The sequence below is a fragment of the Saccostrea cucullata genome, unplaced genomic scaffold (genome assembly GCF_032062105.1).
Source record: "Saccostrea cucullata isolate Sc308-1 unplaced genomic scaffold, CSIRO_AGI_Scuc_v1 ctg3017, whole genome shotgun sequence".
NCBI classification, from domain to species: Eukaryota; Metazoa; Mollusca; class Bivalvia; order Ostreida; family Ostreidae; genus Saccostrea; species Saccostrea cuccullata.
Window position 1 is genome coordinate 288,985 of NW_026928612.1, and position 15,513 is coordinate 304,497.

Below are 15,513 nucleotides of genomic sequence, written 5' to 3' on the forward strand. Positions count from 1 at the left end.
CATTGAAAATGTAAGTTATAAATGCGTCAATTTAACGTGAAATGCCAGTCAAGTACATTTTGCAGAAGTTGAAATGATTGTAAAAATTTTAAATATACTAAATGAATTAATTAAATTATCTTTTCTTGAAACATCATCTAAGAAAACCTCGTTAATTCTGACTTACGTCGTTACGACGCCGATCTTGAAAATATATATGTATATGAAATATGGCGCCAATTGTATTCTTGACAATCCTGTCACCGAATGATTCTGTTAACATTAAAATATTTAGAAAATATTAAAAAATGGATTATATTTTACTGAAAATTTAATGATATATTACCTTTGCTCATAATAGTCTCTAGATTATGTACAATCTGAATTTTTGTGTGTCAATCATGGTCGAGTTACTTAATTCATTTTCGAAGAGCATTTCCGGTGAAATTGTTTTCATTCGCAACAAATTTACCAAGTTTTTAGTCAAAATCGATGGTTTAAACCCCAGTCACATTTCCAAAAACGACCACGGCCGACGGATTTTGATGCAGAAATGGGATTCTTCGGGTGACAGTCGTCAGTTCTTCGGCCGTTGTCTTGACCGATTTTGACCTCTTTTTTTGTCGGCCGACCAATTTTGTGTCCATCGGTCCAAGTTATAATTTTTTAATTTTACGGTGGCTCGATTCTTCCATTTTGTGTGTTTCGATCATAGTCCGACCATCGGCGGTCAGTTTATTAAGTCGAAAGTCGTAATCGTTGGAAAAGGGTGTTCAAAATTTGCTCTTACGCTTAAAATCGAACTGTAGCTCAGAGCTCGATGATCGGACGACGATTGGCCGACTTGTGAATATTTAACCCAGTAAGGATACATAACACAAATAGAATTTTGATGCATGGATTGATATAAATTTTTTGAACGGTAATGACATGAATAATTAATCCGTAATATATAAAGAAATCTTAAGTATCCTTTGCTGCTAAGATATGTACCATTTGTCATTTTTATGCAATTCCATACAAAATTTTGCAAGCATTTCCAACATTGAGTCACAATTTTATAAGATTCTGCCACTTTGCCTTGCAAACATTACTCACGTCACCTATTTGAATATAGATCTATGAAAAAATATTTCTGAATTCTAAAGAAAAAAGATTTTTTTGTGTTATTTATTCAAGTCATCGGTGTCCCTAGGAATTAATGTGACTGCTCCGTGTCGCCCGATGAAGAATCGGCCGACCATGTTCTTTCAGCCGACAAGACCAGAAAAATTTAGTCGCCCGACCATCGGCTTAAATGTGACCTAGGCATTACCAGATGACTAGCAGATGTAAATAACGAACAAAAACCCCGTTTGAAGAGAAGATAATAAAACATTTGCAATGATGTCAAGCGAAGACAAAGATCAAATGGAAAATGACTCGATAGGGTAATTTTATTTTTTAATTTTACACTGCTCTCTGCCATTTTGTGTGTTTTACATTGCACTCTGCTACTTTATGTAGGAAAGCTAATTTAAAAAGGACAAATGATCTTAAGTTAATGAATTCAACTTAATATTCTTTATTTTGATGGATTATCATGGACAAGTTTATGACAAGGTTTTAATTTTACTGTGTGACTGTTGGGCAAGCACTAGTTAGAATAATCTAACTGTGTCTCGGTACAAGCCTTCACCTCAGTTAGAATACGTCCCATGTACTTGTAACGTAGCAGATCGGAGCAGATCCGCTCCGAAACAATTTTGAAGAATATAAAATGATTTGCACTGGGAATAACTATCAAAATAATCAAAACAAACCTTTTTGAGATTGCTTAAGCCTTTTATCCTAAAAAATAATCCATAAAAATACGAAAATCCAATAAATTTTCTCGTTTTTCTCTCAATATTCAAACCTGCGATGTTTACATTCGGAACTCTCTAGATTGTTCTTAGTAAATGCACTATGCGGGTTATTCTTTTTGCTACATTACGAATATATGGAACAAATTCTATCGTTAAACCGGGTCTGTAGGATGATATCATTTTAACGATAGAACATTCTATCTAGGCAAGCTGAAGCACAGTCTATGGCACTCCAAATTCACAAAAATGAACTAAACATAATTTCATAGTTGATAAACTAAGCTTATAGACTGTAAAGTATATTAAACTAGCCGTTAAATATAGTTAACAATTCATGAATTATAGTTTTCATCTGTAAAACTATAATTAACAGTCATTAACTATAGTTTACGAATGTTAAGCTAAGTTTGTCTGTCTGTTATAAAGCGTTAACAATAGATTTTGTTAATAAACATAGATTCACATCTGTAAACTATAGTTTACATTTGTAAACTAAAGTTAAGAGTTGTTGATCATAGTTTAAAATAGCATGAAACTATATTTATCAGATCCTTACTTATAGTTTACAGTTTGTAAACTATAGTTAACAAATTGTTAGCTGCAGATCTGTAGCTATCCGAAAAATATATATTGATAGCAAAGTCTATGTGCCACTCCAAATTCACAAAAATGTATTATTTATTGCGCACGAAAAAGTGCGCTCAGTTTTCGATTTATTTCTCCTTGTTCCTAAACTGTAATATCAAAATATTACTTACCGTGTTTTCCTAACATATTCTTTGACTCTTTCCACTACAAAACTTTTGTCATAATTGTTTTTAATAGTCCTCCTGACCCTGATATTGTAATCATCGAACATTTCGATTATGTAAACTGCTATTTTGGTTTCAAAGATAATTCGGTCCAATATGCTTCGTTTGTATGTCAACTACGAATGTACTTGATAGAGGAGAGAGAAACTTTTTAAATTCTTCCCTCTTTTGTTCTTGAGGTAAGAATTTGGAAGAAATAATCAAGAACCTAGCGCACTTTTTTGTTCGCAATAAATATACAGTTTTTTCAATGGTTGGCACGGTAGCTATCCGGTCTACATTGTATCAATTTATATTTTTTCGGATAGCTACAGATCTGCAGCTAACAAATTTTGAAACTGTAATTATCAGATAATTTATGTTTTGTAATTGCAAATGATTGTTTCGGTGTTAAATATAATTTATGGTTGTGAATAAATATCTTTTAATTTGGTATTTGCAACCGTTAATGCTGATTTATTGGTCGCAAATTGAGTGTTTTCGGCCACCCGTAAGCTGAGTCGGTAAAACGGATGTTTGTGACCGTTAAATCAGCATTAACAGTCGCAAATACCAAATTAGAAGATTAGTTATTCCCATTCTAATGCAATCCATGCATTTTGTTTGTTGTTTACGTCTTATTTTGATGAATTTTGTTACATGAAATAGGTCATGGAGCATTGTGTTTTTGCATCGCTCTTTTATGACGTCACAATGAAAAAGCTTTCACGCTCGTTAATGCTCGTTTTACTGCTTCAAACATCAGTGCATTAGCCAATGAAAAAGAGTTTTACAAAACGATTGCATTAGAATATCGCGTTAACTATAGTTTACAGATGTAAAATATAGATTAATATTGTTAATTATAATATATAATAATATTGTTCTTAAACTATAGTTTTCAACTGATAATCTTAATTTATCAACTATGAAACTATGTTAAGCTCATCTTGAATTTGGCATGCCATAGCAGTCCTATACAAAGCTTACAGTTAAATCTTCGATCTGCCTCTTTAATCGTCAAACTGCACAAGACACATCAACATAGTATGTCTTATGCATTGTTGCAGTGTTGCAAATTGGATCATATTTGCCACAAAAGAATTTGAAGATTATAAAGGGAGTTGCATTGTAAATAAGTTCCAAATTACTGACTACCAAATCAATCATAACAAACCTTGATGAGATTATATGTGCCAAAATTAATCCATATAAAGACAAAAATTCAGTTAAAGGACAAGATAGGGTAATAGCCGAATTTTTGGTATAAAAATCAGAACACTGATAAAACTGTGATAGTTTGTAGTTAAGAAGTTGAAATGATGCTTACTTTAAGACAAGCACTAATTTTGATTCAAAGGCTACATGGAAGCAGGGTTCAGTAAATAACTGGTGGATTTTCCAAATCGGAAAACTGACACACCAAATTTTTACACATATACTGCATCTGATATCAGTTTATAAAATATATAATTTTGGTAGATAGGCACGCGTGTGCTCTATGTTTTCCGAAAGAAAATGTGCTGTAAAATTAGTGAAAATTTGCATAAAAATGAGAAATTTCGAAAATTGACCTATTTCCTGACCTGCGACCTCTGTATATTCTTAATCTTAAAACCAGTACTCATTTTGTGGCAGGGGTGAAAACAGGTTTTCATGGATAAAAATTCTGAAAGTTAAATTTCTCAGCATTTGTTCTCCTTTCATATTTCCATACCATGTTGATCGACATTCATCTTTCTCTGCATTGTTCATAGTAATTGTATTAGGTTGAGTTATCACCTGTATTTAATTTGCTATGCATGTACGTTGTCAAAATACTGGTAAACATGGAGATACAAAATTATTATAGCAATTCATATTGTTTCTAAAATTTAAGTGTAAATTCCATAGAATAATACAGACAGTAAACTTTGTTATCACGATATCTGATTTTTGTAGTACGATGGGAAATGATAAATGGCTGGATGCCTATAAGGACCCAGTGGCCTCTCTCTACACATTGACCCAGTGTATCTGTCTGTCCGACGTCCAAGCCGACGGTGACTGGAAACTTATCATAGCGGATCTAGGGACGGGAACGTACAACATGAAGCTCAAAGTCTACAAAGGTAGGGAAGGAATATCACTGGTGCTGGAGATGCGGTTGTTCTTTTTTTTTAGTTTGCAAACAATTGTTAAAAACTTCAAACATTAACCTATACTTAATTTCCTTTTGTATGTTTCAGGGACAAATTTAATGAGTGAGCACACGATAATTGACTTACCTACAGGGGTTGTGACATTCTACATGGACACCCATGAACCCCGGACACCAGGTATAGAATATTTCCACTAGAAATGAGAACTAAAAAGCAGTTATTTATGCTCAGTATCCCTAGGTTTTAACAATATTGATATATCAACCCCAAAGTTCATTTGAATTTGTAAGACATTATAACTTTTATGGTATCAGTTGGATTAAACTAATTATATGCGATTATAATAGATATCACTTAATAAGTGATAATACTATTTGGAATGTTTGTGAAAGGTGTAGTACCATAACAGCTTTTTTTTTTACATTTCACAATGTTTTGCAACAATGTACATTTTTGATAATTCATATGAAACTAATGATCTTTTAAGTAAAAAATTAATTACTGTAATATTTCAGCCATAGCTGTAGCCTCAGGTCCGTACATTTATGTATACAAGAATTTGAGGCCGTATTTCAAGTTCACCCTGCCAACACTAGAGGTTAACCCTGTAGAGGCCGATCTCTGGAATCAGGTCAAAGAGGTAATAACTTATAAGACAAATGTGTCAGAATTTTTGTGGCTTGAAGCTTTTTTAAACCAGTTAAAATATCACATATCAAATGTTGCCGGAAAAAATAAAAAACAATGTAAATTAATAGATGTTAAGTTATAGAAAAACGTATTGAATGTTTCAGGAAAAGATAAATATTTTTGTGCTAAGGGAAATGCTGGAGGGAATGAGGTAAGAGAGTCCTGCTTATTACTAGTGAAGATGGTATGACTGTAGGTAGGCTATGAGAGTAAAGTTGCACTCCATCATACCAGATGTCTATTCAATAGAGTGTTAACATTGTAATGGAAAAGCAGATCTATGGTATATTATTTATTTAAAATTTGTCACTTGTTAAAGTCACATCTCTATATATTAGTTGTATTCATATAGGGCTGAAGGCATTGTGTTAACTGTGAGGTCACTGAGATTTCTACAACTACAGGATGTTGGAGATTGTGAAACTTTTGCCAACATGTACAAACACACACCACTAAAGAGACAGGTAAACCTAGTACAAACTCACGAGTTATGTCCAAGACACGATGTAGATACGATATCGACACATTACTTTCTATTAGTTTCTATTATATTTCTCTATTCTCGTGTGTTTATAACAATACTTCCTGTTTTAAGACTTCCTGAATCATGATTGCTCCAAGCATTGTGGTTTTCATCCCTAATATGCTGTTTTTAACAACTGTTACTTAAAACTTTCAAACACAATCTTAAAGAGACAGTGTCAATATCGTCGATATCGACGACACGCTTCGATAAAGAGATCACGGTAAACCATTGGTAAATACACACCCTGTTACATTGAATGTGGTTATTTTTAATCACACAATTTTACGAAGATTTTACCTGCACACGATATCGACGATACGTATCGATATCGAACACACACTGTTAAAAGCATATTATTTTACCAATCACACACCTTTATACAAAAACTTTATTTTTACAACACTTCTGTGTTTATTAAGTTAACCTTACTGTCGATATCGTCGATATCGACGATTTCATATCGATATCGAATCATAATTATCAAAACATTTTCAAGACACACACCACTAAAGAACATCTTACTCTCAATCACACATCTAAAACAATAACCTCAAAAACACACATCATAAATTTTCATATTCACGCCAATAATGAATCAATTTTGACTTCAATTGTGACTTTGTAAAATTATGTTATACCTCAATGTAAATATAAATTATGCAAATAAGATCGATATTGATACGATATCGTCATGATATTGTCGATATCACACATCTAAAGAGACGTAAAATAGAGTACAAACACACAATATGGCACCAGGTATTCCAATTAACAATTCTTATCACGATCGATATCGATACGATATCGACATAAAATTGTGGATATCGTCGATATCGACATCAAAGTTGTTCTTGGACATGTATGAAACTCACACCTCTAAAGAGACAGGTAAACCTAGTACAAACACACCACTAAAGAGACAGGTAAACCTAGTACAAACACACCACTAAAGAGACAGGTAAACCTAGTACAAACACACCACTAAAGAGACAGGTAAATGTAGTACCACACCAGTAAAGAGACAGGTAAACCTAGTACAAACACACCAGTAAAGAGACAGGTAAACCTAGTACAAACACACCAGAAAAGAGACAGGTAAACCTAGTGCAAACACACACCACTAAAGAGACAGGTAAACCTAGTACAAACACACATCACTAAAGAGACAGGAAACCTAGTACAAACACACTCCACTAAAGAGACAGGCAAACCTAGTACAAACACACACCACTAAAGAGACAGATAAACCTAGTACAAAAACACACCTCTAAAAGGACAGGTAAACCTAGTACAAACACACACCACTAAAGAGACAGGTACACACCACTAAAGAGACAGGTAAACCTAGTACAAACACACACCACTAAAGAGACAGTTAAATCTATTACAAACACACACCACTAAAGAGACAGGTAAAACAAGAACAAACACACACCACTAAAGAGACTGATAAACCTAGTACAAACACACACCACTAAAGAGACAGGTAAACCTAGTACAAACACACACCACTAAAGAGACAGGTAAAACTAGTACAAACACACACCACTAAAGAGACAGGTAAAACTAGTACAAACACACACCACTTAACAGACAGGTAAAACTAGTACAAACACACACCACTTAACAGACAGGTAAAACTAGTACAAACACACACCACTAAAGAGACAGGTAATTCTAGTACAAACACACACCACTAAAGAGACAGGTATTTCTAGTACAAACACACCATTAAAATGAAGTTCCATTTAACGTAGAACCTACGTCGTATGACATCATAACTAGTGAATGTGTTCAGCCTGTGCTAGATCCATTATGACGTCATAATTAATTCAATGTCATTTCCCGTACTTTTCAGCTTTATTATAGAAATGGTAGGAAAAACTGCATTTTGAAATTCACAGAATTCAATTTAAAATCATGCTGAAATAATCTTAATATTCGATTTGTATAAATATTTTTAATATAATTCTTAATGACAATATATCTCTTGAATTAGAGAAACCTGTAGGCACCTTTCATTTAATAGATCTTGACCTTAATTAAGTTGACAAATCCAAGACTATATTGTGTGATGAAATTGCCATGTATACAACAAACTGTAATACCGGTAATATAAATGGTATGTAACTATTTTGAAGGAATGCAAAAAAAATCTTTTCAAAAAATCATCAGTTGCCAACCACCGGTAAATAGTGTAATATCTTGATGAAATGTGTCTAAGTCAAAGATGTACGTGTTGTAGATTGTGTGTACATTTTGTGATATCTATCATGAAATGATGTGCTTTCCTTTTCATAATTATTTGTTACTTATTCATATTCTTGGAGTTTTATTACAATTTCTCTATTAAATATGATCTTTTAAATTAAAAGTACAATTTTTATAAACATTTTGAAGCTGAAAGTAGCCCCGAACAGTCATTTAATAATAAAATCCGTTTAAGTGCAAAAAGGTCAAGAATATTAGTATCGGTAAATAAGCTATCTCTCATTCGTTAGAGGGGAAAGGTATATATTTTAAGCACTTTTTGTAATCATTTGGGTATGTTCTTTATTATATTAAAGATTGAAAACATTGTGACAAAGACTTCTGATATATATTTACAAATGTAGGTCCGAAAATTGACTGAAAATAAATTGAGTTCATTTGCCTATAAGTTTTGAAAATGTGGACTTATCTTTTAAGTCAATTGAATAAAAAAGAATTTATTCTCGGGAAATATTGTTTAATACTGTTCAGTTAATAAACAATAATATCAACGATGTTTAAAGAAGCAATTCTGGGATTTTGTTGTCTTCTTTGCATGACAAGTACCCCTAAAATGACTGAAATTGTGAAGTCGAAGTATGTATTTATCATTCCATGTTTAACTGGCTGCACCACATTTAATAACAAGGAAACATGTCATGTGCTTTTAACTGATTGATAAGCAAGTGCTAATTTATCATTAGGAAAAGTTTGAAAATCTTGTGACAAAGACTTCTCCGACATAGGTTCTACCTTAAAAAAATAATTTTGCAGAACTTCATAGAGAAAATAACCAAACATATAAATAACTAAATAACCAAACATATAAATAACTTAACATGTTTACAGTGCAATATTACATTTTTTTTTCTTTATTCATCAAGACAGGAGGTTAAATGATTAAAGAACAAAATTTTCATGTTTATCACAGAACTTTTTTTTATCATCATGCATTTCTTTTTTCACAATTTGTACACTATTGTAGACTGTGATAACTTGTTTAAGTACTATGAAGAAGTCTATGGCTGAGGAAGACGCCATCAGCTGTCTGGTCCTGGGGACAGAGAGTAAATCCGTGTATGTCCTTGACCCCGAGGCCTTCACTGTACTCACCACAGTAAGTCAAAATTACAACAGAAAACTTACAAAGTACAGATAATACAATGTGGCACCAATATTGTTATCCAAAGTACAACATTTACTTTTCTAAAAATAATACAGCAAAACCTCATTCTTTGATGTTCGAGATACCAAAGTTAGACTGAAATTTAAAAGTTTTAATTAAGAATATATAAATGATTTTTTTCTGACAGAGATATATTGAATCATACAGACTTGCAGTTCTACACTGTATCTGTAATTGTGTTACAGCTAGATTTGCCGGCGGTACCTGTGTTTCTCAGTGTGACTGGTCTTTATGACGTGGAGTATAGGATCGTGGTAGCTTGTCGTAATGGATGTATATACACATTAAAAAGGTCAGTGCATCACAATTAAACTTTTATAAATCTAATAGATGTACAGAATTTATCTGGTTAATGTCAAATTAAGCTTGTCTCAAAATCAAAATTAAATTTTCAGAGGTACAACTGACCCGACAAAGAACTGTATTGAGTTGAATTCTCAGCCTGTAGGTCTGGAGAGAATCAACAAAACAATTTATGTCGGAACGATGGATGAATCTCTTCACTGCTACACATCTAAGGTAAAAGCACTATATACTGTTGGAAATTGTTATATTCAGCTCAGTGAGATTGAGAGAAAAACTTCAAGATAGCTGAGAATTCAAGATATTTAGGTTAAAATACTTTTAAAAAAGAATAAGCTAAGGGGTTAGGACTTCAAAATCAAGCTTACAAAAAAAAAAACTTAAAGAGATATTCAAGGTTTTGAGATATATTTGAAAATACATTGTATAAACTGCAACAATGAAATTGTTTATCTCTTCTTAGAATGACCCTTTTAAAATTCTATATTTAGGGTAAGAAGTTGTGGACGGTAAAGTTACCGGGGAGTATGACGACTATGGAGGTGATAGACTACAAGAGTAAGGGCTTTAAGGCGGTGATAGTGGCCCTCAATAACTGTCAGGTCCACATCTACAAGGAGAAGTACCTCGTCAATGTCATCAAGACGGACGACGTCGTCACCGGGCTCAAGTTTGGACAGTTTGGGCGGGAGGAGGGAACTCTCATAATGACCCTGAAAGGTTGGTAGCTATTGAGTATGGAAGCTGTGTTTGTAATACTGTAGATTCCTAAATATATGCCTGGAATTAATTATTGCGTTATTTCGCAAGAAGCACTACACGCCAAATTAAATTACTCGTCTTTATTTTTATGGTGCTGAAATCTATGTAAAATCTCTTAATCATGCAAACGTACATTCACAAATTTTTATTCTCGCGATTTGACATTGAAGAGCCCATTCACGATAATAACTTTTCACGAAAAATAAGGAATCTACAGTAGCAAGTGCAATAAATTGGGCAAAAAGCTACTTGACATTCAAGTTTTCATGGCAATAACAGAAAAATTTCACATTGAAAAAAAATAATTCAACATGCTTTTTATCAAAATTAATTTAGAGTAAATCAAATTATTAAAAATGCCCTTAAATGTTAGACTCAATTATGAAAATGTAACTAACCTAGTCTAAATTGGGCTATAGATTGAAGTTAAAATGTACAGGTTTTTGATGATATCAAGTAATAAATACAACTGCATGATCCTTAAAGTACACCATTTAACGTTACTTTTATATTAATAGAATATAGAATTTTTCTTTAAATTGGGCTTCATGCTAGCTTTGTTGAATGTTAACTCTCCTTGAAAGACTTTGAAATTTTTTTTTTTTTCTGTTAGTAAAATTATATCATGATTTTCTTGTGCAAGACTCTGTTCCTTTTCCTCTATAGGTGGAGGACTGATGATTAAGATCCTGAAGAGAAATGCCACGTTTGAGGAGAAGGATTTGTCTGGGGGTCCCCCCGCCGCTCAGAACTCTCGCCTCAACGTCCCAAAGAAAACCAAGCTGTTTGTGGACCAGACCATGAGGGAAAGAGAGAGCGCAGTCAGTATGTATCACTCAGAAAAAAAGGCTATTATATTTCACAAGTTTATTCCTTATGACAAGACTTTATGGTACCAACATTTTTGACCTCATGACCTTGGAGTTTGATCTACTGTTATAAAACTTAAGCCTTGACTACAACTTAACAACAGTTAGTGCTAACATTTTCATTTCATCATAGCAAGACCTTTATTTGAGTACATTTATGACCTCTTGATATTGACCTTAGACGTATTTAAAAAAAATGGGAACTTTCTTTGGGTACCAGTATTTTTGACCCCATATTCCTGGAGTTTGACATACTTTTCATAAAGCTGACATATAGGGCATAAGTGTTACAAAAACCCTTCAAAGTTTTGCTTCCTGTCATCAGTGAAGATACTTCACATTTTTTGCCAAGTGTTTCACATGTGCAAAAGATATTGAGATTGCAAGTAACAGAAAGTCTTCTTGCACTAAAAACACATTAAGCCTCTTTCCTCTGCAATAAAATGACCAATTTTACAAATACTCTAGATGTACTTTTTTCCATGGGGTCATAATTTTGTCGAATCTCATTTTCTGTTTAATCCGCGGTTGAAAATTACACGGATTTCTCAGACTGTCACTATGTTCCTTGCATTTATATTAAGTAAGCTTGGACAAATTTCCACGAAAAATTTGTGACCGCGTACAAAGCGTAAATTAATACCAAGTGGAAAAAAGAGCTTCTACAGTAATACCAGTATGTATTGAAAACGGGGAAAAAAACTTTTTGTTGTATTATCTCTCACTAAATTGATTTTATCATCCTCAAAGATTTTGCCTTGATCTTCCTTGGCCTCAAATTTAAAGCATTTGTTTATTTAGGATTACATGTTGGAATACAATAAGGGGGTCAGAAGGGCTTGAAAACTTAGCTACTATATGTTTGTGCCTCCTTAAAAATGATGATCTTTTTTTAGCTCACCTGAGCCGAAGGCTCAAGTGAGCTTTTCTGATCACATTTTGTCCGGTGTCCGTCTGTCCGTCTGTCTGTCCGTCTGTCCGTCTGTCTGTCTGTCTGTAAACTTTTCACATTTTCGACTTCTTCTCAAGAACCACTGGGCCAATTTCAACCAAACTTGCCACAAAGCATCCTTGGGTGAAGGGGATTCAAGTTTGTTCAAATGAAGGGCCACGCCCTCATTCAAGGGGAGATAATTGGCAATTAATGAAAATTTGGTGGCATGTTTTAAAAATCTTCTTCTCAAGAACCACTGTGCCAGGAAAGATGAAACTTATGGGGAATCATCCTCAGGTAGTGTAGATTCAAGTTTGTTCAAATCATGACCCCCAGGGGTAGGGCGGGGCCAAAATGGCCGACCAAAGTTTTGCATAGAAATATATAGGAAAATTCTTTAAAAATCTTCTTCTCAAGAATGACCAAGCCATAATTCATCATATTTATATGGAAGCATCCTCAGGTAGTGTAGATTCAAGTTTGTTCAAATCATGACCCCCAGGGGTAGGGCGGGGCCAAAATGGCCGACCAAAGTTTTACATAGAAATATATAGGAAAATTCTTTAAAAATCTTCTTCTCAAGAATGACCAAGCCATAATTCATCATATTAATATGGAAGCATCCTCAGGTAGTGTAGATTCAAGTTTGTCCAAATCATGACCCACCGGAGGTAGGGCGGGGCCAAAATGGCCGACCAAAGTTTTACATAGAAATATATAGGAAAATTCTTTAAAAATCTTCTTCTCAAGAATGACAAAGCCATAATTCATCATATTTATATGGAAGCATCCTCAGGTAGTGTAGATTCAAGTTTGTTCAAATCATGACCCCCGGGGGTAGGGCGGGGCCAAAATGGCCGACCAAAGTTTTGCATAGAAATATATAGGAAAATTCTTTAAAAATCTTCTTCTCAAGAATGACAAAGCCATAATTCATCATATTTATATGGAAGCATCCTCAGGTAGTGTAGATTCAAGTTTGTACAAATCATGAACTCCGGGGGTAGGGCGGGGCCAAAATGGCCAACCAAAGTTTTACATACAAATATATATGAAAATTCTTTAAAAATCTTCTTCTCAAGAATAACCAAGCCATAATTCATCATATTTATATGGAAGCATTCTCAGGTAGTGTAGATTCAAGTTTGTTCAAATCATGACCCCTGGGGGTAGGGCGGGGCCAAAATGGCCGACCAAAGTTTTACATACAAATATATAGGAAAATTCTTTAAAAATCTTCTACTCAAGAATAACCAAGCCATAATTCAACATATTTATATGGAAGCATCTTCAGGTAGTGTAGATTCAAGTTTGTTCAAATCATGACCCCCAGGGGTAGGGCGGGGCCAACATGGCCGACCAAAGTTTTGCATAGAAATATATAGGAAAATTCTTGAAAAATCTTCTTCTCAAGAATGACAAAGCCATAATTCATCATATTTATATGGAAACATGCTCAGGTAGTGTAGATTCAAGTTTGTTCAAATCATGACCCCCAGGGGTAGGGCGGGGCCAAAATAGCCGACCAAAATTTTACATAGAAATATATCGGAAATTTTTTTAAAAATCTTCTTCTCAAGAATGACAAAGCCATAATTCATCATATTTATATGGAAGCATCCTCAGGTAGTGTAGTTTCAAGTTTGTTCAAATCATGACCCCCGGGGGTAGGGCGGGGCCAAAATGGCCGACCAAAGTTTTACATAGAAATATATAAGAAAATTCTTTAAAAATCACCTTCACAAAGATAGAAAATCCATGGTTGTTCATGGAACTACTTTTGGATTTTACCTTTTCAATAATAAACCAATTTATTCTTTTACTAGCCACAGTGCTCAGGTGAGCGGTGTGGCCCATGGGCCTCTTGTTTTTTTTAAGCTTGATAAGAAATTTTTGGTAGTTCATAGTCCCCATAAACTGTAATAGCTTCCTATGGGCCTGGGAAGTAACTGTGAGATAAAATTCCTTGGTCCACCATAAAACATATTCTGTTGTTTCTTATATGTACAGAAATGTAAACATATAGTATTTTTTATTCGTATCAATTTTTTTACAATTTAAAGTTTTTCTCTAATGTCAACATTGTCGATTATACAATGTGCACAAACATAAACACACAATTCATGTATGTCTTAAAATTTTTCATGGTCTATTTGAAAGTTTAGCCTCACTGTAAAATTTTATGTCCATAGGAATGATCAAACTGTTTCTAAGTTTTTCACTGCAGAAATTTAATTTTTTTCACTTGACCTCTGTTATATTCAGTAACAAACAGATTGTCATATGTGTCTGTACATAGTCCTATCGGATTATTAAGTCCACAGTCTATGTAACGGAGGAACTGTCCATCCTGGTCTATGATGTGGACACAGTCATTGTTATAATCAGCTGTAAGGATGTGACTCTGACTGTCTGTGGTGATTCCTAGTGGATAGAATGGTCTGTTCTTTGGAGCAGGAGTATGTCCGGTGTACCTGAATCTCAGTTTCCCGGCCTGATTGACCACCACTACAGCATTAGCTCCACTATCAGACACACAGATATCCAGGTTCCTGTTCTCAGTTATGTAATCAGAATCAGATGAATAGAGAGATTTACGTTTATCATCAAACTGAATAGTTTGTTTCTCTGTGGAGCCAGAGTAACGGACAACTTTTGTTTGTTTTTTATCATCACTGTACATGATAACCAAGAGGTCTCCAGAGGAGGTACTACAGACACCGTCAGGTATCCAGTTCTGTAGTCTGATCACCTCCTCTATTTTCTCATTCTTCACAATTTTCACAGTTCTATCACTGTACTCAATATAAACTAGATCTCCACTGTTTGTCACTGCTATGTTATATGGTATGTTCCCTGACTTGGTTGTGATTGACTTGAGTAGTGATCCCTGATTGATGCTGTAGAGTTTCATGGTGCTGTCATCTCCTCTTGTCCAGATTCCTTCATCACTCTGACAGGCCACATCGTAAAGTTCTCCATACCCAGTTTTTATGGTGGTGATAGTCTCTGGTTCATCAAGCAGCTGTTTGACTGGAGGAGAGGATCCAGCGTCTAGTGATTTCTGTGTTGTCTTCATGCTGTAACCATGTTTTTGTGATGTAAGGGAGCTCTGTGATAAAGTTCCAAACAGTTTGGCAAGTTCTTCTCCTTGAATCCTGCCTTGTGTGAATTTTGGCAAACATGGCACAATTTTTTCTGGGAGATTGTTATATCTTCTTATTTGAACAGATGC

The 15,513-nt window shown here is 34.2% G+C and overlaps 2 protein-coding genes across 2 annotated transcripts; one reads left to right on the forward strand and one right to left on the reverse strand.

The window, feature by feature from the left end:
• The first annotated feature begins 409 nt into the window (after window positions 1-409).
• LOC134278173 (Bardet-Biedl syndrome 1 protein homolog) lies at window positions 410-11,383 on the forward strand. The gene is made up of 12 exons (XM_062760490.1): window positions 410-476; window positions 1,291-1,409; window positions 4,559-4,728; window positions 4,846-4,935; window positions 5,274-5,398; window positions 5,553-5,599; window positions 5,801-5,912; window positions 9,210-9,341; window positions 9,596-9,702; window positions 9,806-9,929; window positions 10,205-10,433; window positions 11,142-11,383. The coding sequence occupies exons 2-12, from the start codon at window positions 1,363-1,365 to the stop codon at window positions 11,381-11,383; spliced, it is 1,425 nt and encodes a 474-aa protein (XP_062616474.1). The 5' UTR covers window positions 410-476; window positions 1,291-1,362.
• Window positions 11,384-14,358: 2,975 nt separating this feature from the next.
• Window positions 14,359-15,512, reverse strand: LOC134278163 (protein lin-41-like). The gene has a single exon (XM_062760483.1). The coding sequence runs from the start codon at window positions 15,355-15,357 to the stop codon at window positions 14,497-14,499; it is 861 nt and encodes a 286-aa protein (XP_062616467.1). The 5' UTR covers window positions 15,358-15,512; the 3' UTR covers window positions 14,359-14,496.
• Window position 15,513: the final 1 nt, after the last annotated feature.

Bases quoted from the DNA above. Each gene is read 5' to 3' on its own strand.
- LOC134278173 (XM_062760490.1), top strand. From the start codon at position 1,363: ATGATGTCAAGCGAAGACAAAGATCAAATGGAAAATGACTCGATAGG. The intron at 4,729-4,845 runs GTAGGGAAGGAA...TGTATGTTTCAG, and splicing joins GAAGCTCAAAGTCTACAAAG to GGACAAATTTAATGAGTGAG. The intron at 4,936-5,273 runs GTATAGAATATT...GTAATATTTCAG, and splicing joins CCATGAACCCCGGACACCAG to CCATAGCTGTAGCCTCAGGT.
- LOC134278163 (XM_062760483.1), bottom strand. From the start codon at position 15,357: ATGAAGACAACACAGAAATCACTAGACGCTGGATCCTCTCCTCCAGTC.